Source organism: Lycorma delicatula, chromosome 1 (assembly GCF_047948215.1).
Source record: "Lycorma delicatula isolate Av1 chromosome 1, ASM4794821v1, whole genome shotgun sequence".
Lineage (NCBI taxonomy): Eukaryota > Metazoa > Arthropoda > Insecta > Hemiptera > Fulgoridae > Lycorma > Lycorma delicatula.
This window is the reverse complement of record NC_134455.1, coordinates 284,812,771-284,834,385: the sequence shown is the minus strand read 5'-3', so window position 1 is coordinate 284,834,385 and position 21,615 is coordinate 284,812,771. Positions and strand designations below refer to the sequence as shown.

At 29.6% G+C, this 21,615-nt stretch overlaps 1 protein-coding gene across 2 annotated transcripts in view; it reads left to right on the top strand.

The window, feature by feature from the left end:
• Positions 1-5,040: 5,040 nt before the first annotated feature.
• Positions 5,041-21,615, top strand: part of LOC142332378 (calpain-1 catalytic subunit-like) — a 455,312-nt gene continuing 438,737 nt past the window's right edge. For both annotated transcript variants that reach the window (XM_075378804.1, XM_075378795.1), the window contains exon 1: positions 5,041-5,319. In XM_075378804.1, coding sequence (XP_075234919.1) covers positions 5,157-5,319 — 163 coding nt within the window. In that variant the 5' untranslated portion in view covers positions 5,041-5,156. The remainder of the gene's footprint in view (positions 5,320-21,615) is intronic.

Genomic DNA, 21,615 nt, shown 5'->3' with positions numbered 1-21,615 from the left:
CATTTCCACAGTGTAAAGTAAGTAATTATGAACATTTTGTAAAGAAATATAAATTAGATAATTTTTACAGCAAAAAACAGAAAATAATTTTTATTTAAAGCACCAGCAATGAAAAAATAAAACCAAGGAAGCATGTTTAAGGATTCTAAAGGGAATCTTACAAAGAGAAGCGTAGGAAAAACATTGTTAAAGAATTGATCACTCTCCATAGGCAAATTAAAAAAAAATCTGATGTGGACTTCCTTGTACGCCTATTACATATACAATTTTTTTTTTTTTTAATGAAAAGGAATAAATATTTATTTCATTAATAACTTCTGATATTTTTTATTTTTTTTTTATTGTTATTGAATTATTACATATTGTAAAACGCTTTTACAATCAGAGGTTAATAATGATTAATAAATTTAAATTAAAAAAAGAAAAAGGAGATGATGTTGAAATTTTGAATCGATGAACCCTTCCCCTTTGTAAGATACAAATGTCTCATTAATTAAAATTTTATTTGGCAATAACTGTGGAACCCATGAAAATAAGTACGACTTATGATATATTGTTGAAAAGGTTTCAATGAGGGCTTATTACTGCAGTTAAGAAAATATCCAATTTTTTAGGGATTTTGGGCTATTTTGGACACTTCTGGTCCAGTTGATTGCATTCAAAAGGGGAGGAACACAACTAGTTGTTACTACAGTCCTAAACCCAAAATTTCAACATCCTATGGCTAATTGTTTTTGAGTTATGCGAGATACATACATACAGCCATCATGCCAAAACTAGTTAAAATGGATTCAGGAATGATCAAAATGTATATTTCCATTGAAATATACATAAATATACATAAATCACAATACTTCCTTTACTTCATACAAGGAAGCAAAAAAGAGTTTTCCTTATCAACTGTATAAAAACAAAGATAAAATCAAAAGAAAGAACATGATTAACATTTAAAATAATACAATATAAACTTTTTGGAGCATAAAAAGCTCTTTTATAAATGATTTCTTAAGCAAATTAAAACTTGATAATACTTTTAAAAATATCAACAAAAAAATTACTGAATTTTGATCACAATTTTTACAGAAATTAAACACAGTTAATTAAAAAGAAATTGTTTTTTTGAAAAATCTAATTTAAGTTTAAAATATGAGTCACACTTTAATTTTGTTTACTTCTTAATCATTTAATTGATGTATAAATTTCATAAATACAGATTACAAAAAAACATGAAAACTTTTTCTGTTCAATTTAATTTGTTAATACATCTGCATTTTGTTTTATCTTTCATGTGTATGTTGTTTTAATAATAAATTATTGGGATATTTTTTGACAAGCATAACCGATACTGACTATCATCGAAAGCTTACTATAAACGTGTTAGTAATCTGCTAGCTTTTTGGTAAGCAACTACTTTTCCTTTTGCTATTTCCTAAATTAGCAGTAATACTGTTTCTTAATCTGTACCTCTCTTTGTAAGGATATTGTACACTCATAACAGTAGATGCTTAACAGTAAGAGGTTTCTTACATGCAGTACACATTAGTCTTCTTTCTCTGGTTAACAAATATGAATTTGTTGTTCACGTGTGACCGATTCTAAGTCTGGTCAACACCACTTGTTTCCAGCAAGTCAGTTTCGTTTTGCTCTTCCATTTAACTGGAGTAATTTTAATTGCATTTAATTTAGTGTTCACTCTTCTCAATACATTACTCCACATGGTTCTGATAGTCATTGTTGGACAATCTTTAACCTCTACCACTCAGATAGGAAAAATAGTTTGCATTCTGAAAAATTAATACTATTCTGAAAGGTTGTGCTTTTACTATGTGCTATTACTATTCTGAAAGGTGTGCTTTCATTTCCTGAGATAAAAGCATGCCCTAGAGTTCATACAAATGCGCGTTACTGTCCCATTCAGTTTAATACATATAGAATGGATATCTGGTTTTTTATATTTTTATAAGAAAGATCTAATCAATGCACTTACAGATGGCAAAGCCATGTAAGTGCTTTTTGATAAATGCCATCAATAAACATTTAATAATGTTTAGGGCTTTCTTGCATCTAACACTCAAATCCTGTACGTGCAGTCCCCAAGTAAGGGATTTATTTAATAATATAGCTAAAAAGTGTATATTATCTTTATACTAATTAGGATAGTCTTCAGTGTTCAAAACAGGATTACAATGAAGAGTCCTCTTCCCACAGAAATGTACACAACAGATTTTCTCTAGTGAAAATTTTAATCTGTTATACTTTGCAACTTCATTAAGGGCATTTAATCCTCAATGCAATTTATACTTCACCACAACACTGTTATTACTGGGATACGTGATTACCAATTACGTTGATGATTATCATCAACTTAATGCTTTTGCTGATTTCTCCTGGAATGACTATATCAGTTTATTGATAGCAATCGTAAACAAGGTACTGTTGAATGGTGAGCCTTATGGTGTGCCATTTTCCAGTCTTTTTTCTGATGAATACTCATTTTAAACCCTTATTTGAAATGTTTGGTCACTTATGTAGTTGCCCAGTAGTACCGACAGATTGCTGCAAATGCCCCATTCATGTAATTGAATCATTGTTCCATAACGCCATATAACATCATATCAAAAGCCTTCTGCAGATCAAAGAAGACTCTCCACAGTATTTCCTAGTTATAAAACTGTTGTGTAAAGTATTTTCTAATGATCATATTTTTTAGTTCTTGAATGGTATAGCAGGTATTCAGAGTAAAGAAGGTGGGACTCATCGATATTGAAGTTGTTCCACATATTATTTTAAATAATTCCAAGGGCGTTGCTGTGTGCAAGGATCTACTAAATTGCACAGAAGAAGAAATAGTTAATGTGCTTCATCCACAAGGAGTTGTTGTATGTGGATAATTGAACACATGACGCAATGTAGAAGTTGTACCTTCCGTGTCGCATGACCTAACGTTCAGCCGACCCAAGTGTCCGGAGAGGTAAAACCAGGTTTTCATCGATTTGATGTTCGTCCATTCATCCCAACTCCGTTGCGGTGTTTTGGGTGCCAGACATTTGGATACACAGCAACTCGATGTACAAGGAAACACATTTTTGGTAAGCCGTTGCACCCTGATGACTCGTGCAGGGACCCTCCTCTATGCGTCAGTTGCCATGAACACACCTCAGCCAGATCGCGTAACTGTCCAGTTTATAAACAAGAAGTAGCTATCCAGAAAGTGAAGGCCGTATACAGAAGGTCAGCTACAACGATGCGAAGAATCGTGACTAGAAGATCGCCAAAGACTGCGTCCTTTGCTCAGGTTGCTGCAGTCTCTTTTAAAACAGGAGACGTGATATCTGAACTGGCACCAGCGTTAGTCATGAAGCTCAAACGCATTATTAACGAAAAATTGAAAACTAAGCCAGTTAAATAAACGAGTTATAAACTGCTGCACAAGGAAGGTGGATGTTACTGAAATAAAGATTTCTTTTCCATAAAGGATTGGTTCTTCGACCAGTTCTAACATGAAATCAAATATAGCGAAAGCTCAGAGAAAATATGAATCAGATACAACCCAAATCAAAGTTTCGAGAAACCCCCATCCAGGGATTTGAGAAGCCGAAAATAAAGATGTTAAAAGGAAAAATAATTGAAATACCATTAATGGAACCTCCGAAAACACAGAGGGCTTTAAACGAGAGGGCGAGCATTTTGCCTTCCCCAAACGCTGGGAGTGGATTGAGTCTCAACTTTGATGCACTGCTGACCCCACCATCGGAATCTGCATCTTCTGATGCTGGCAGCAGGAGGTCGTCAGTGATTTACTACGGAGGATCAGAAGGAACCATCTCTGAGGCTTCAGATACTCTGGAGTTCGACATAGAGGCCTTCAGGAAGATGGAAGAAGAAGATTTAAGGGTAAATCCAGACGATAAAATTGACAAAGAAATTAGTTTATATGGCTTATAAACGATTAGAATTAGCTTTTAGAGTTTTTAACTTATTTTCAATTGTTGTTTAGTGTGTTAATTTTAAATTAACAAATTGTTAGGGATGTAGGATGTAGGAGGTATAACAAAATGAAACGACTAGCACTAGATAGGGAATCTTGGAGAGCTGCATCAAACCAGTGAAATGACTGAAGACAAAAAAAAAAATAATTTAAATGTTTTTAAATGGCAAGGGCCATTTACACCTTTGTCATCTTGTGTTTATTTGGGGTTTTATTATCCTTCGATAAGTCTATCTTTGAACGATATGTCATGACAACACTAGTATTTAGACTATGTCGTTAGTGATTTTATCAGTGTGGGAAAGTAATTTTCCGTTTTTTGATGTGGGAACGGGCTAATGACCACAGTAGTCGATTCCCCTAAAAAAATGAACCTTGAGGAAACCTCCATTATTACTATAACTAGGAAAATACTTGAAAAATGTAATTAATTTTTTTACTTGCGTTTGATCTGAACTGCAATAAATGTGTCCCATGAAATAAAAATTAGATTTGAAGAAGTAAATTAGATTTAAAGAAAGTCTGATTTTATGAGAGAAATGATGGGAATTAGATTTAAAGTTTGAAGTTGAAATAAAATTGTAATTGATATCTTGTCAAGAAGTTACTTCTTTGATAATTACTTTAATACTGTAACTATTACTCTTCTATTTATTCTATTCTATTAAAAAATAATGATTAAAAAAAATAGAAGCAAGAACAGTCACTACTTAATTGTAACGTAGAAACAGGAAGTTAATTTGTATGGAATATGTAATTTAATTTAATTGTAGTGTCGGATTCATTCTTTCATAGATATTATGTGAGCAGTTATTTGTGCAGAAAAAAATAAAGAAGTAAGTTTTATGTATAGTAGGATATGCGGCAATTATTTAAACGTAAACTACATTCGTTAATGTTATTTGTAGTACAGTTACAGTAATAATGCGACTCGTGAAAACGTAGTGTTATCTTGAGGTTTTTAAGTACTTTATAACGTCGATTAACTGTACACCGGCACTGTTACTGTTGCCTCTGCGTCGTGCAGAGTGGTGCGGTCGAGAATTGTTTGCCACCTGTCAAAGACAAGAGCGCGGCCTGGTGGCAGGTGGTTGTTGTACGGTGAGGGAGCGGTCAGCATTCAGCGGTTCAGTGACGTGCGAGCCGCCGCGTGGTTTGTGTCTATGGGATGAGCGGTGAAGGTAATGGTGGCTGTTGGGACCGGTGTGTTCAATGGAGCGATCTGCTGCCGTGTTCGGAAGACCGCCGTCAGGTAGCACATGGTGTCCGGACAGTGGTTCCTAGCACTTCTCTCACCGATGGCAAACATAAAACAAACGGACATCTCTTAAGTGAGTGTCAATTATTGTGTGATTGAATGTATATTATATAAGTGTGTCATAGTCGAATATAGTGTGATAATAACCCTTGCACAACAATACGTGATAGTAGTAAGTCGTAACTGAATCGATGCGACGTAGTCTTGGATAAGGTTGTAACAATTTAAGTTAAGTCAATAATTTTTTACTACCGTGCTGCTAGTGGTAAATTCCATCACATCGTTTAGTAATATGATTATTTGTGTGTTTGGTAGTACAATCTAATAATTGTAAGCAACGTTTTTTAATTACCAATAAACCTTTGTCGGTCTTTAATCTCATGTCCAATAAGTTAGATCTTCTTTGCTTAATGTAGTGTTAAGGGTTTGACCCCTCATTTCTTCTTGGGGTCTTATTAGTTAAAATTAATAGCGGTGAAGTTTGATTAGATTTGTAGGATGTTTTAAAATACAAGTTTAGTTTGAAATAAATTTAGTGATGTTTTAATGAATTTTAATGTTTATGACAAGAATAGAAATTTGTGGTAAACAATGTATTCCCGATTAATGATGTTGGGAAAGGGTGTGTGTGATTTTAGTTACTTTGCACTTATAATACTTTAAAATAATTATATCAGATTTAGTAATGAGTATTGTAAGAATCCACTACTAAATTTTTTTTGTTTTAGTTTAAGTATATGTGCTTTTCATTTAGAAGAAAGTGTACACAATACGGTCGGTTTGGTTTAGCGTTAACCTACATGTGGCTATTTACTTGTTTCCAAATATTTACCACCTTATAATATTTTAATCGTGTTGTTTAATTTTTGTCATTAAAAACAGATAATAAAAATGATTTTAGTTTTCATTAATTATTTCTGAAAAAAGGGATATCAACAAAAGTATTGTAATACATTAGTTTTCTACATGCTTTTCGTTTTTATATTTATTGAAATAAATGTAATTGTAATTGTATTTTAATGAGATTTGATTATTCAAATACTCATCAGGTTTTAATTCTATCCCTCTATTCTCTTTCTTACTCTCGCTTGTTTTGATGAAGTACATTCTACTTGAATGAACTGTGTGTTCAGTGGTTTATGCTCAAAGTCAAAAAAAGAGAACTGAATTTTTTTTTAGTTGTACCGTAAAGCCGTTAAAAAGTAATAGTTTTGCTCTAAAAATGGGTAAAGATTAAATTACGTTTTCGAAAATTATCCCTAAATGTTTAATAGAATGGCTATGCAGTTTTTTTAAAAGTATGTCATTCAAATTCAGTGGTTTTTTTGTGCCGGTTATTAATCTATTAGATTCGAATTAACTGTTAGAAATTTAGTGACGGCAGTTTATTGCTTTTCATTTTGTTTATTTTTTTTTTTTTTAACTTAATATTGTGACAAATGATATTCTTGTAAAATTGTTTATAACCAGGATAATTGTATAACTGGACCATTACTGGTTCTAATCTTATTTCATGAGTGCAAAGTGTATTCCATACAGATCAATTTTATATCTCTTTGATGAGCACACGCGTATACTCACACATACGTGCCTCTTTTAGATACATTTTTTATAGTTCTTATTAGTATTTTATAGGAAATAACGAATTGTCAGGTTGATTGGTCTTAATGGATAAGCTTGTCTGTTTAGCTTAACAGGTAACTTGATCAGGAAGGTTTGGGACTGTGTACCTTGTTCAGTAATGCTAACCGAACGTCATATTTAATTAACTTAAAACTAGTTAATTTTGTTATAAAACCTAATTTAAGAAAAAATGTACTTGTATATAATAAATGTGTTCTAAAAATTGAGCGAACGGAATTCTTAGTTTTGTATCACAACTTTCTCATATTTATTAAAATAGAATTTTAATTATAAATTCTCTTTTAAAAAAAAAATCCGTTCGTATATTTTTAATATTACTTAGGATATTTAAAAATTTTAAAGAAAATGTTAATTTCACATTTAATTCTCAGTTAGGTTACGATAAGTAATCAGACAACTCTTTATTGATTGAGTGACTGAATTAACTTGTTACAGTATAAAGTGTAAGCAACATACTATAAGTTAATTGTTTCTTATTGTGTGAAAAAAAGACAGCGCGTAAAAATCCTAATATATATTTTGCATTAACAGAATATATTAACTTATATTTTTGTAGAAGCCGTTGATAAATAAATAAAAGCCATTTTGTAGATGTACTGACTATTCTAATCTCTTTAAAGGTAGCATTCTGCAAGGTTTATGTACAACTTTACTTTCTTAAAATGCGTGAACTTATACTTTTGCACGTGTACGTTTGTTTTCTGCCGCTATCATCAAAATTAATCTTATTAAGATATCTTATTGGTGGTATTAGCTGGGATACGAATTTTTAAACAAATAAAAATAAAAGTGGATAAAGTGAAAGTGCATCCTTTTTTCCGAAAGTTTTGTTAAATATATTCCTCAAATTTTGACGATGGGCTGTGACATGGTAAATAGTGGTTTAATGAAATGTTTTTATTCAAAATATATTTCAGATATAAAATCTATTAAAAAAGTATTAAACCACGACAAAAATTAAATATCCTTAATGTTTAGATTATTTTGCTATTTTAATTGGTCATCCGTTCTTCTCTCCTCCAGATATATATATATATATTTGTACAGGTATAACAACTACTTTATAATAGAAGAGTTAAATGTCTATAAAATTTCAGCTGCGTTAAAGTAGTTAATTAAAATTAAATTTAGAATTGGTTTGATGAACAATAAACAATATTTATTTACGGTTGCCCGTCTGTTGAAAATAGTCTATTGCCTATTGTATAAAATACCCCAAGCAGTGTAATGATTTAAATACCTACACTTATTAGCGGATTAATGGCACGTTAATATAAACATTGCACTATCTTACTAGGAATTGTTTTTCTTTTGTAGGTTTTTGCGAGTATTGACTGTCGGCCTATTAACCCTATTGTTTCTTTTATCCTTATGAAAAAAAAATCCGTGTCTTGCTTTTAAACGATTTCTTACCGTAAATTTTTTCTATTTTATTTTAATTTTAGAAAACCGCCTTATTATTGGCTAAAAGTTTTATTATTAAATCAACATATTAGCAACTTTAATCCTACCACGGGGATAAAGTAACATGATTTTGATGGTTATAAAAAATAATTTATTATCAGACGTTTCTTGGATCGATGTCTCCGCAGTGGAAATTTATCGTCGGCTTTGTGTTTATTAAATAGTTTTAATTTTAATTGGTCTATTGCTGTAGAGTAAAGTTTACAATCGACCTTATACTTCATTGCAATTAAAATATATATTTAAATTTTCCGATCTGTTTACATCATTTATTTAAATTATGAGCTAGTTAGGAAAAAAATAAATTTCTTATCATTCTTAAACTTCTTAACACTTTAAATTAATTTTATGATAATTGTCGATGCGACTTCGGCATGTATAAAATGCGAGCAATGAAAGAATGTTAATTAAAGTCTTGTATTCCAAGAGAGAGGCTATAAACTGTAAGGAGTATTCTTATAATATTCTTAAGAATTAAGGTACAATTATCTAATTTAATAAACATAACTATAAAACCTTTCTAATTAATTAACATTTTAATCAGTAATTTTTATCTGGAAACTGTCTTTTACCTATTTATAAATAAGATGATCGACGAAGCGTAGAAGGGATATTTATTCAAGCCCGTTCATCCACAATGACTTGTGGCTCAAAAAGTATCACCTAAATGAAATATGTTATTATTATTATCATTCATTCTAAATGCGTGTCAAAATAATATAATCATGAATCATTTATACCTTTATTCATCCATGCATATTGATGAATATAAGTAACATGTCTTGACTAATTTTGTTCTATGCGAATCATTCTTTTGATATTTAATTCAATTAGCGTACTTACAGATCATAGTAGAAGAAAAGCGTCAGTTATTTCATGTTCTTTAAAAACGAATGAAAAATGTAGAAAAATTTATTACCTCAAATTTGTTTTCTTTCCGATGCCTTATTAAAATCACTTGATTCACCTTATATCAGTTTCGTTATGCGGTATATCGCAATCGTTATGCGGTATATAACGTGAACAGGTTGTTTTATAAACACTTATCAATTTTTATAATGTAAAATTGTATATTACGATTATGTGTTTCCTCTTTTCATGTTAAAAACAACTAGCAGTATATTTGTTTAAATAATTTTTTTGTCGACCCTAACTGAAATAAGTATGGAACAGCTGAAAATGTTTATTTTTCTAATATCCTTAATTACACTAAGGAAATCAGAAAATTTAAACTTGCACTAATTCGCTTTGTTAAGGCAGTGCTCTGTTTATTATTTATGATGCTGTTTTGTAATGATGGAAGTGAATACGGTATTCGACTTTTCAGTTTAATGATACGGGTTTGATAATTTTATAACGAATTAATACTTTTTTTAATTATTAATTTTGTACCATTTTAGTCAGCGAGTTATTTCGCAACAGAAGAAAAGTGTGCTGTGTAATACATTAGTAAATTATAAATAAAATTAAAGTTAAATTAATTTTTTATATTTACTATACCATCACACGAAAATGATTTATTTAAAGTTACATATTTATAAAGTGGGAGACCTACGTATAGAATTTGACCTACAGTTAAACCCACATAATTGTAGATAAGGCATCGCAGGCAGTATGTTGTTCGTGTGAGTTTCTGCGTTCTAGTTAAAATTTCAGACTTGATTCTTAATTTAGATTTAAACAGAATAGTATAAACTATCTATCGAACCTGCTGAATAGCTTATAGTGTGGGCAGTAATAAGTTACACTGATTATCGGTAAATTGAATTTAAATGTTATAAGGACAGATAATATATATGTTGTAAGGATAGATGAAGTATGTTATAAGGACAGATACTTTGTAAACTACATTGAATCGAATTATCATGAATTGAAATGTCATTTTAATAATTTCTCATTGTACCAATTAAGTGCTTAAAATCAAACTGAATCACCAAATAATACTAAACGTTTAGTTTAAATTTTAATATTGTGCATAACTAATATTTTGTGAAGCCGAAAGAAAGTATTGTTCACCAGTATTATACAATCAATTGTATTTTGTTTGCGTCTCAGAATCTCAGAATCTATTTCTGTGTTTTAATAGTACAATTTTTTTTTTTTTATTGATCGTGATAACTATATTTTAAAATAAACATTTGAAAAGATTTCAATTTTTGAACAAAAACATACAGAGGGGCGAGTTGAAATAAATAAATATTAAAAGATAATAAAATTAAACAAACATTGTGCCCCTAAAAAAAATTTATTTATGTTATAGACCAATGCGATTTACATAATCCGAAAAAAGTGCAGTTTAGATATTATATTACTGACCATAAGGGCACTTTAAAATCGCTCTCTACTGTTATATATTTATTTATTCATGAGAAATTATTTTATATTTGATTAATTCTTACGGTTTTATTACTGAAAATGTGCATTTTAAAATATAAAGTAATTTAGTTAGTGAGCACAAGATAAACTGTTTTTTTAACTTTATAGCAAAACCAAATAGAAAAAAAAACTTCTACAATACTATTTATTTTTGAATTTTAAACCTAAAGTTCAGAATCACTGTATAGCCAGTGATATCGCGTGAAGGGCACTTTTTTACTGGTTCAACTAAAGGCGATCTATCTAAAAATCTAATTCTATCTATTTTTTCATGGCAGTATTCGTTTTTGTTGGTCGCTGTCTTGTAATATTGAGAATGAGGTATTCCTTTGGCAGAATTAGACTTACTGTTCCATTTATTTGCTACAGGATATTAGTTACTGTAAGAGTAGACTTCTAAAAAACTTAACTCGCATTTAAGGTAGGCCTGTTGTTAAGGACGCTGGATTTTACGTTTAACTAAAAATACATCAAAACTTCTTTTTCTTTTAAGAAACATTTTCTGACTAATTACTGATTGAGTTTATTTTATCGACTTCGAGTCTAAGGGAACACAGAAGGTTTTGAACTTCGTTTAAAATTCACCATTAATGTAAAATCATTGTGAAAATGATTTTAAATCGTGTAAAACAGAATTTTCAGTAATCTTGATCTGACTATTAAGGCGGTAATACAAACTGAGAAAAGTCACACTAATGATCTATTCTCTTGTATTTAAATCTATTTATATTACAAGTACACTGCGTAGTTAATGTTGTTAATTGTTACACCAAAAGTACATGGGATAAAATTATTTCTGACAGTCTTTCCCGTGGCTGGTTTGTAAACCATCCGAATAAGTACTCCGCGGTTCAAATTAAATTTACTTTATAATTTTAGATTTACAAATGTATCAGTTTTATTACATGAAAGTACATGATCTAAAGTTTTGTTTAACCTCTTTTAGTAACTCGATATGAACACCATTTACAGCCCTGCAGTGTCAAAGCGATAATCCACCTCATTCTTCACCCTGGTGAGTATGTTTGAAGGAATCGCTTCCGATTCTATTGTTCTTGGACGCAGGTGGTCAAGTGAATAGTTTTTTTTTTTATATTTTGTCTACTGTTGCCGTAAAACAAGAAATTATCGTCAAACTGGGACTTCGCGATGGCCAAGCGATGGGATTCTGAGAACCGGTTGTTGAGCGCAGTGAGCATTACTTCTCCGTGATGTGGAGGAGCATTCTGTTGGAAAATTAAGCCCTCCATATTTTCAATCTGCAAAAACACAAATTTTTCTAGAATGTCCAAGAACACAATGCCCGTAGTAAGTCTACGCATAGAAAAAACAAAATAGCTTAAATATTTGATTATACATAATACCACACCAGACATTCATTTCGGACAATTACCGACAAATTCTACCAATTCGTGCGGATTCAGGACTACATGAATATGAAACGGGTTGTTTTCATCAAATAAAATACGCACAAGATAGTTTTCATCACCAGAGATGAAGTCAAAAATGGTTGTTACAGATTGAACTTTTTATGACTTATCGTAGATTTAATTTCATTGAAAAGCTACATTTATAAGCATGAAATTTCAATCGCTTGTAAACATCACAGACAATGCTTTTGGGAATGTATAGTTGACTAACACTACGAACTGAACATCTTGGAGTTCGTTGGGAAGACAGTTGAATTTTTTCTGTGTTTTCAGCTTTTGTTTTAGGCCTAACGTACGAAAGTCCTTTCTAAATGCTTCTGGTTTTCAAAAAATGTTCATACTACTTGCGTATGCTTTTGTCACTTGGAGAATTTCTACGATGACTAGTTTATAATTTCTTTATACGAAATCACAGCTTTTTCTTTCTGCGAACTGGTACACGCACTGTGATTTCTCTTCTGGCGACGTCGTGTCGACGTTGTGGACTGAAGCCCCAGCTCATAACAACTTGGCCTGTGTAACAGTCTAACACAACTTCTATCTGACGGAAAATACGTAAACAAAAACTTAATGGTTGTCGTTTCAAGATTACACATAAAATACTATTAAACGCTGAAAATAAAAACTTTATTCGTTTTTAAAAGTCCGGAGTTCTTTTTCTGGCAATTTTTATAAAACAATATCGTACTAAATTACCTTTCAGTTAATGCTACCCTTCTGATCATACTGATGATCATACTGACACTATACAATTCAAATCCACATTATCAAGTTACACTTTACAATGATAATATCACATTTTTGTAAATAGATCTTTTGACGACCGATATGTTTTTAGTTTATAAATTTCAAATGATATTGTTAACTTTGCAGTTTGAAACTGTTATTATATTTACATTTAATACCACCTCGCAGGTGCTAATATGTGTATTATATTAAATCCTAGAAAATTTATGAAATCTTATTCTATTTTAATAATGTACAGAACTTAGTAAGCTTTAAATGAAAGTGTTTTTTAATGAATACACTTGTTTTTGTATAGTATTTCATTATCGCTTTTGTATACGTTACGAAGTGAACTTAAAGCAGTATTTTGCAAGAATATCAATTTACTCTGTCAGTACAAACATCCTGCCCTTGAATTCAAGGTAATACTTCATGTGCTTCGTTGCTGTTATTTCCCGTGTTTGTATTTTAATTAGTCACATCATCTTATATTTAACAAATACTCAAAATAAGTTTATCAGTAGAACTATTATTATGTTTTATTACGTAATCATTTTTTGTTTATATTATTTTTTCTGAATTAATAAAGTAATAATCAGCTAAGTGTAATTATAGCACTATTTATGTTGTATTATTACGTTTTAGGACTTTACCGATCCGTTACATAATATTTAAATCTGCTATGTTTCTTCAAGAAACATTTTTTTTTTTTTTTTTTTTTTTTTTTTAATATTAATATGTTTTCTGAACCTGATTCCGATTGGTAAAATAATGAATGATAAATAATCCGATTAAATATTTACTAATATTCGTCGTTTCCTATACGCGAACTGCAAAAGAGAGATTTTAGACATGTTTATTGGTCGTCTTTGTTGAAGTTAAATTTATGTTTTATCTAACAGTAGCGTGTTTATTACACAGTCATTACACGTTCACAGTGTTACACCTTTCACCCGATTCGTACATAGGCCGATTACAGTATTAGCTTGGATTTTCTAGTTCATTTAAATTTTCGAATGAAATGTAACAAAACTCGACAACTCAGTTTTAAATTAAATTTAATTTAGTTTTTATATTATTTTCTTTAAAGTAATAAACTTCATTATCAACATACAGACTTCCTTATACAGTTATACCGTTCTACAGAACAGAATAGACCGTTTAAATCCTGGTAAACAAAGATCTCTGAAAATATGTTTGAAAAATCCACAAACTATGTAACTGTCTAAATCATAATAAAGATTTAAACCTTTATTCAGATTTGAATTCTAGATCGAGGATGCCTGTATTCTTTGGTGGTTGAATTTCAATTAACCACATATTTCAGTAGTAGTTGATCTGAATTTGTTCAAGACTACAAATTTACCGGTACAATTACACTATACTAAGTCGCTAATGACCTAAATTGTTGATGCGACTATAAATAACAGTATTTAAAAAAAAAATGCTTTCATTTGAAACAATATAATTTTCTTTTTAAATAGCATGATTTGAATTTTATTAAATTTCACTGAACTTCGAAATAAAATGTAGATTAGATATAACAGATGTTTTATTTCGGCATTTTAAAATTAATTTCTGTTAAGATGAGGTAGCATAAACAGAAATGAAGATAGTCCAGGTGTATTTTCATGTTTGTATTCTGCAGCTGTACTCCTATTTTGTTTGTATTTAACCTTGTTTAACTCAAAAACCTTACAGTCTGTAAACACATTGATTATTTTAAGTAAATTTTCTTCAGTAGGAATTGAGTGTTTATTTATCGTAATTTTTACGCAAAACGTTAACAGTGTTTTATTAGAAAATTAATTAAAATTTTATTCGTACTAAAGACTTGTGAAGAAAGAAAAAAATTACAGTTTGCAGTAGATTTTTAACCTTTATTTTCAAAAAATCCAATTAGACAGTAAGTATTAGAGCCTCAATTTTTTTATGTTTGTTAAGAAATTTAGTTTTTTCCCCCAGTTAATCTGAATGTAAGACTAAGTATTGAAAAGTTAGAAAAAAAGTATCTTTTTAAAATACTTAAGACGGTTAATATTTTAAATCATTTTTCTTAAAATATTGCCTCCTGCCACAAATTTTTTGCTCAAAGAACCGCTAAATATCTTACATTCATTAGGCTAAATAGATTAGCCAAAACTCCTTGTTCTTCACAAAAAAGTGTCGTTTCACCTTTTTCCCGAATCCTAACTGATGAACTCACAATTTTTTTTTTCATTTCACATAAAAACTACTGGTAATTCTCTTATATTAAGACTCTCTTATCCAAAATAATTGCTTTTTTAAACATGACACCTACTGTACTCTACGTTAATAGAATAATGTGTAAGACGTAAATGCGTTTAAATTATATATCGCACATTAAAATATACCACAAAAAATTAAGAAAAATATTAACTATTTTCATTAAGTTGAGTAAATTTTTTTAGTGACTTGTCTTTTTTTTACATTTACTGAGAAAAATAGTTAAGGAGATGGAACTATATTAGTGTTGGAATTACAGTTTATTTGAAATAGTTAAATATTCAAGCTCTTTCCGTTTATATCACTACCTCTTTTTTTTTCGTTTGTCACATGTTAATAATGGGTTTTATATTAATATTTTGTCAATGTATGAATTATAACAATTTGTATAACAATGTATTGAAAATAACAATTACTGGATAATATAAAATCTTCTAATTGTATAAAATTCAAAGAGCAGCCTGAATCAATTAGAAGAACGCACCGGACAAAATTTATGAATAATTAATTATTGTTGAACAAGCAGAAGAACATATCAGAAAGGTGGATTGAAGTTATTAGAACGGTGATTCACTTCATCGATTGTAGGAACATGAAAAATAACTTAATTGTATCCGGTTGCGATTAATAGTTGTAAAAAATTATTATTAATTATTCAATTTGACGCTGGGCGTCCGGTTATATCGTTTAATGACCACATCACTTGAAATAATGAACTAATTACACTTACCATACATATTTCTAGAAGTATTTATTAACAATACGGTGACTTATTTATGATGTTTTATTATTAAGATTGAAATGAATTATTTTCTGTTATTTCATGCAGCCTATGAAAAAAATAAATTTTCATGTTCAAGCCTAATCTTAATTCAGTCTTTCATCCTGAGCTTAATAAATTATTTAAAATAACATTTATAGTGTAAGAAGTATCGCAGCTCACCACCTGCTTCTGTGGTTTTCCTTTGGTTACTACGGCGTAAAAGGTAGTACTGTAACACCTCAGCCGCAACCTGCAACTTATTGAAATGATATGTATGAAAAAGTATATTCATTAAAAGATATTTATTTTTTATTTAAGTATTTAATATTTAGATTTTTAGTAATTTTATAATTTCTAAAAATAACAGTGAATTAGTTTTCATACTATATTTGTGGAAGTAATTAAGGTTTCTTTTTGTTAAGTGTAATTTTTTTCGCTGTTTATTCTCTGTGATGAAAATAAAATTTAAAAACGCATTTTAAAAGCGAAGTATAACCTTTTTATTAGGTCTGCACTAGGAGAAAATGTAGGGAACTGAGTTGAATGATGAAAACCGATCTTACTTTTAGTCCAAACTAAACTGGATTCTGTGGTATGGTATCCAAAAGATAGTTTTGGTTATTGATAATTCCAGTAAAAAAAACCAATAAATAAGCTATTTATTTATTATTCGTTTTCAAGAGAATACAGGATTACCGGCTGATTACAGCCATTGATTAAAGATGAATTTTTGGAGCCTGTGAAAAAAAATAAACCTGACTTGGATTCGAACCCAGTTCATACCAGGATGAAAGGCAGGTACGCTAACACTCCACCACAGAAGCGGACATTATATTATAGGTCGGCAATAAAAATAAATTATAAGAAATAATTAAAAAAGCTATTTTTATACAAAAAAAAATTTATTAAGGGATTGTGTAGAAAACATTATACCAATTAAAGAAAAACGGTTTTATTTTTAGTTAAAAATTCTGGTAGAGCCTCTTGGAATGTAAACCTAAGTTTTATATATTTTGATAAGGTCAATTTTTTGATTAAAAATTCATATTATAGTATTATACTAGTAAAAATTCTTATCTATACAACTAACGTTTATAATTCAAATAAAGTAACTATGCATGCAGATATGGTATTCTGTGAAATATTTTCGCGTTTAATAATCTATTTTCATATACCTGTATTATATATTACAATTTTAGTATTTACTTGTTACTTAATTTTTTATTAGATACTTTTTTTACAGATACTTAATTTTTTATTAGGTCTGCACCAGGAGAAAATGTAGGGTACTGAGTTGAATGATGAAAACCGATCTTACTTTTAGTCCAAACTAAACTGGATTCTGTGGTATGGTATCCAAAAGATAGTTTTGGTTACTGATAATTCGAGTAAAAAAAATTTGAAGAAATGGTCTGGCCATAACAATTTAGCTTAATAGACCTTTTGTTCGTTTGCACCTTTTTTGGACATTTCTGAAAAATTGCCTTAAAAAAAGACCACTTTCTAGCCCAGAAAAAAGATACATTACATAATTAATTTTATTCTGAATCTTTTCTTGCTCTAGTAGTAAATGAATGATTTCTAGGACTCTTTCTAAATCTATTTTTATGCTCTTTTCGGCATTGACATAAATGTTAAACGGGTTTTTTGTTATTTATTTTACCGATCAATTTACAAGCATTTATTTGGTGTTGTACGAGTAGAAGTCTTAAATAAAAGAAGTCTAAGATGATGTCTGAATTTTTCTTTCTGTTGAAGGTTTAAAGGATTTTAATCCCGAAATCGAGCTTTGAAATTCATAATAAAGGAAACTATAAACTTCTTTGCGTTTTAAATACATTGTGTAGATTTTCATGATACCTACACGTACGACTGAGAAAAAGTTGCGTTGCTAAATAACATTTTTGATGTTAGTGAGGGAAAGTTACTAAAAGCTAAAAGCAAGCATGAACCCACTCTTCATATTATACTTAAACAATAATTTTAAGGTATTTTCATTATTTAACAAAAACAATAATTTATATAATGGATAGTTACTTGAAATAAATTGTTATACATAGATTCAGTTCCTCTTTGAAAACTTTAACTATTGTAGCCCACAGATTATCATATTCAAAAATTTTACTGCATCTTACATTTTAATACTTATTCTTTAGCTAATATTAAGCCGAAAACTTATCAAAACTTGTTGGCAGTCCTTACAAACACGTTAAAGAAAGGTAAATTATTCTCTCCAAAAAAATTATTTAAGACCAAATATTACACGTGCAACTTTTAATAACCTCTGGTGTCGACTTCCGTAATATCATTGCCCCGTAAATTCCTTGGATGATTGGACGGACTATTAAGATTGTATCATTTCCTTTCCTACATGTAATCCAATATTTTCTTAAGAAAAATACGTGACAATATTACGGTTTGGCATTAATTTTAGTTGCTGGTATTGTTTAATTTTTATTGCTCAAAGCTACAAATTTTGATTTTTGCCAACCAACGATAATGTGCATGACTTTACACGAACTTTAACGTTCAACTATGTATGCATTTATAGGCATTGGCTAATTAACAAAGAGGGTTAATGTTAATATTAATGTTATTTCACAGATTAATTTTTTTTTCATAAATAACTTCAATTTTTATTTAATAAAGTTTTATATTCATGTCTTGCACATCTACCATTCAGTTAAAAAGCTTATTTAAGTGTGATGTATAAGAACTAATAAATAATGATGTTTAACACAATACGTTCAACAGTCTTTAGTAAAATCAAAACGTGTCTAGTAAAGATAAACTTCAGATATTTTTAATCAACTTAAATTTTTAGAATAGCTCAAAAATCGAAATATATTACTAAAGAAAGATTTTGATTATTAATCAATAATCATCAGTAAATACAGAAGGGAATTAATCAAAATAAATATAAATATAAAAACAAAAGAAAAAAGAAAGCAAAAAAATAAATTTACGGAGCATCACAAAACACATTTTGAAAATATTTATAAAATACAAAAAAAAGAAAAGAAAAAAGTAAATATTCCGTGTATGAAAACAATAACAACTATGAATATTCCAAATTTATCTTTCTTACCTATCATCTGACTCCAATCTGGTCTTGGATTCAGATAATAAATAATTATCAGTCGTTTTTGGAATTCTGTTTTTCACTCAAGAATTAAAGTTAAAAGTAAATAGTGCGGGCGCGCGTCCACGCATGCGCATGAGTTTGTCTTTAAATATATATACAACGTGTAGATGTTCGAGCGTTCGGTTTATTAGTTAATAATGAAACTTGCTACTTGATTTGATCTTGACATATTTTACTAGCTATTTTATAAATGTAACAAAAAATTAATAATACAAATATAATCTCATTTTCGTTAAATTTTGCAGTTTCGTAAAATATTTTCGTTAATTTAACTTTATACGAGTTATTGATACTCTGCTCACAAAAAAATATACCAATAGGTCTGCAGCAGTATCTGCAATAAAGAAAATAAATCAAAGAGTAAAAATAAATTATTTAGTATGAAATAAGGATTAGAAAACTGTATGGCTTTTCATGTGAAAATCTTTAGACTAGTATTGCTGAAAGCTTTACTAACGCTACATAATTTTTTTTTAAATCTTTTTAAGTCTGAAAAAACACAGTCTGATTGATGCTTTTCTTTTCAATTTAAAATTGTTTAGTTTTACAATGTCGATCTCAAATTATATTTATTCAAATTCTTCGTCACAAATTATATTTATTTATTTTACTTTTTTAATTTATATATGTTGTTCTTTTGTTTTTTTTATTGATAACAATTAGAGTTTTATGTAATATTTTTATTTTTGAAATAAAATTTGTTGAGATTACCGTTATATTTTGAAAATATTATTCAAAACTATATAATTAAATAAAATCCATATCCATACTATAAAAGGTAGTGACAATTTTGTTTATGGAGGTTCTTTGCTCATATGTAGGGCCTTTAGCCGGTCGAATAATAAAAAAATAAAAGTACGGTGTATAAATATAAAACAATAACTTCAGATAAGCCTACCTTTTACAGAAATATCATTGTTTTACGGCCTTATCCACGTGTTATTGTACGAACGCCGCGGCGCTATTACACGATGGCAATAGGTTGCTGTTGAAATAAGTTTACTCATTATGGTTGTCGAGGACAAAGCCCGGAAGTGTTGAGTGTCATCCGATGCTCGTGCGACTTCTAATGCCAGATCACGTCTCTCACTGTTTCTCCCACCCGTTTAGGCGGCCACGAAGTCCTATCTAGTAAAAGATCTGCTAGCTGAACGTGCCTCGCTTAATTTTAAACCGACTTGCATATTGCGATGTTCTCTTGTGAAACTCAGTGTTTTAAAAATGTGTAAAATGTATACGTTTTTTGTATAATTTGGTATCGTATTGTAATGTTTATATCACAATCGTCTTCATTAACATTAATTTTTCAAATCTGATTATTTTACGGAAATTATTTTTATCTTTTATGGAAAATCGAACAAATAGTTAATATGTAAAGTTTTCAGAAATCTTAATTACTTGCGTAACACATATTACTGACTGAACGATTTCTTACCCCTTTACTTATATGAATTACCTCGACCAAATGAAATATTGTCGATATTAATTATCTAACAGTCTATCATAATACATCCTTTCGTGTTATTCCACAAACTATGGAACGGGTCTTCTTAAGAAAAGATTTTTTCTGATTAATGATTTATTTTCCATTATTAATTTTACACAACGGAACTCAATGTGTTTGTTTTATTTTTTTTTTGTTCTCTACGCGTATGTATGGAAATCTGCTAAGCCTGGTAGGTATTTCTACCTTATCATGCCATTTTGAGATACTTTTTGCAAGCGATGATACAGCCCGACTTGGATCAGTATTGTTGTAGAGATGAATTGAAGAGATAATGGTTGGTTTTCCAACTCGATCCGTACGTGTATAACGGCTTCCAAGGAGAACACACACATGCATGATTCAGATCCGATTTTTAAAAGAATTATGAACCATTGTTTGCTTGTGAACTACAAATTCGAAGTTTTGTTGTCATTTCACCGCTTGACAACATCAGGTTTTAATGTGAAAAAAGTTATCACACTCCTATATGATTTTTTTGTGTGTTTATTCCTATTTATTACGTGCGTGCAAATAAAAAACACTTCTAATGTCGAATAGAACGGTTAATGTTTCCATTAAGAATTTAAATTGATATACAGATTTATTGCTTTTGGAATTTTTGTGAAAGAGATAAATGTACAGAGTGAAAGGTAGAATGAGTGAGTGAGTAAAGTAAATTTCCTTATAATGGATTTGATTTTAAAATATTCTTTTAAAGAGCCAACGATTTAATCACTTCCAGCAGCTTTTTTCTGTTTTTTTTTTGGTTTTGTCTATATATTACAAAACGTACTCGATGGTATTTGCTACTTTACATTACAAAAGTAAGGATATATTAATTTATAACAACAAATAAATGATCATTAATTCAACAAAAAATAAGAATATTTTGCATTGATAGGCTCTATTCAGGACTTTTAGGTCAGTAACATCAATGTTTATATATTCGTTCGTGTTTATTAAAGACCGTTACATTTTTAATTTTTTTTTTTCATATTTGTTCTTGAACAGTGTTCCTGTTCGGACGTGACTAAATAGGCAGTGTCCAATTTCCTTGTATGCGTATACTTGAAAGTTTCTTTTATTAC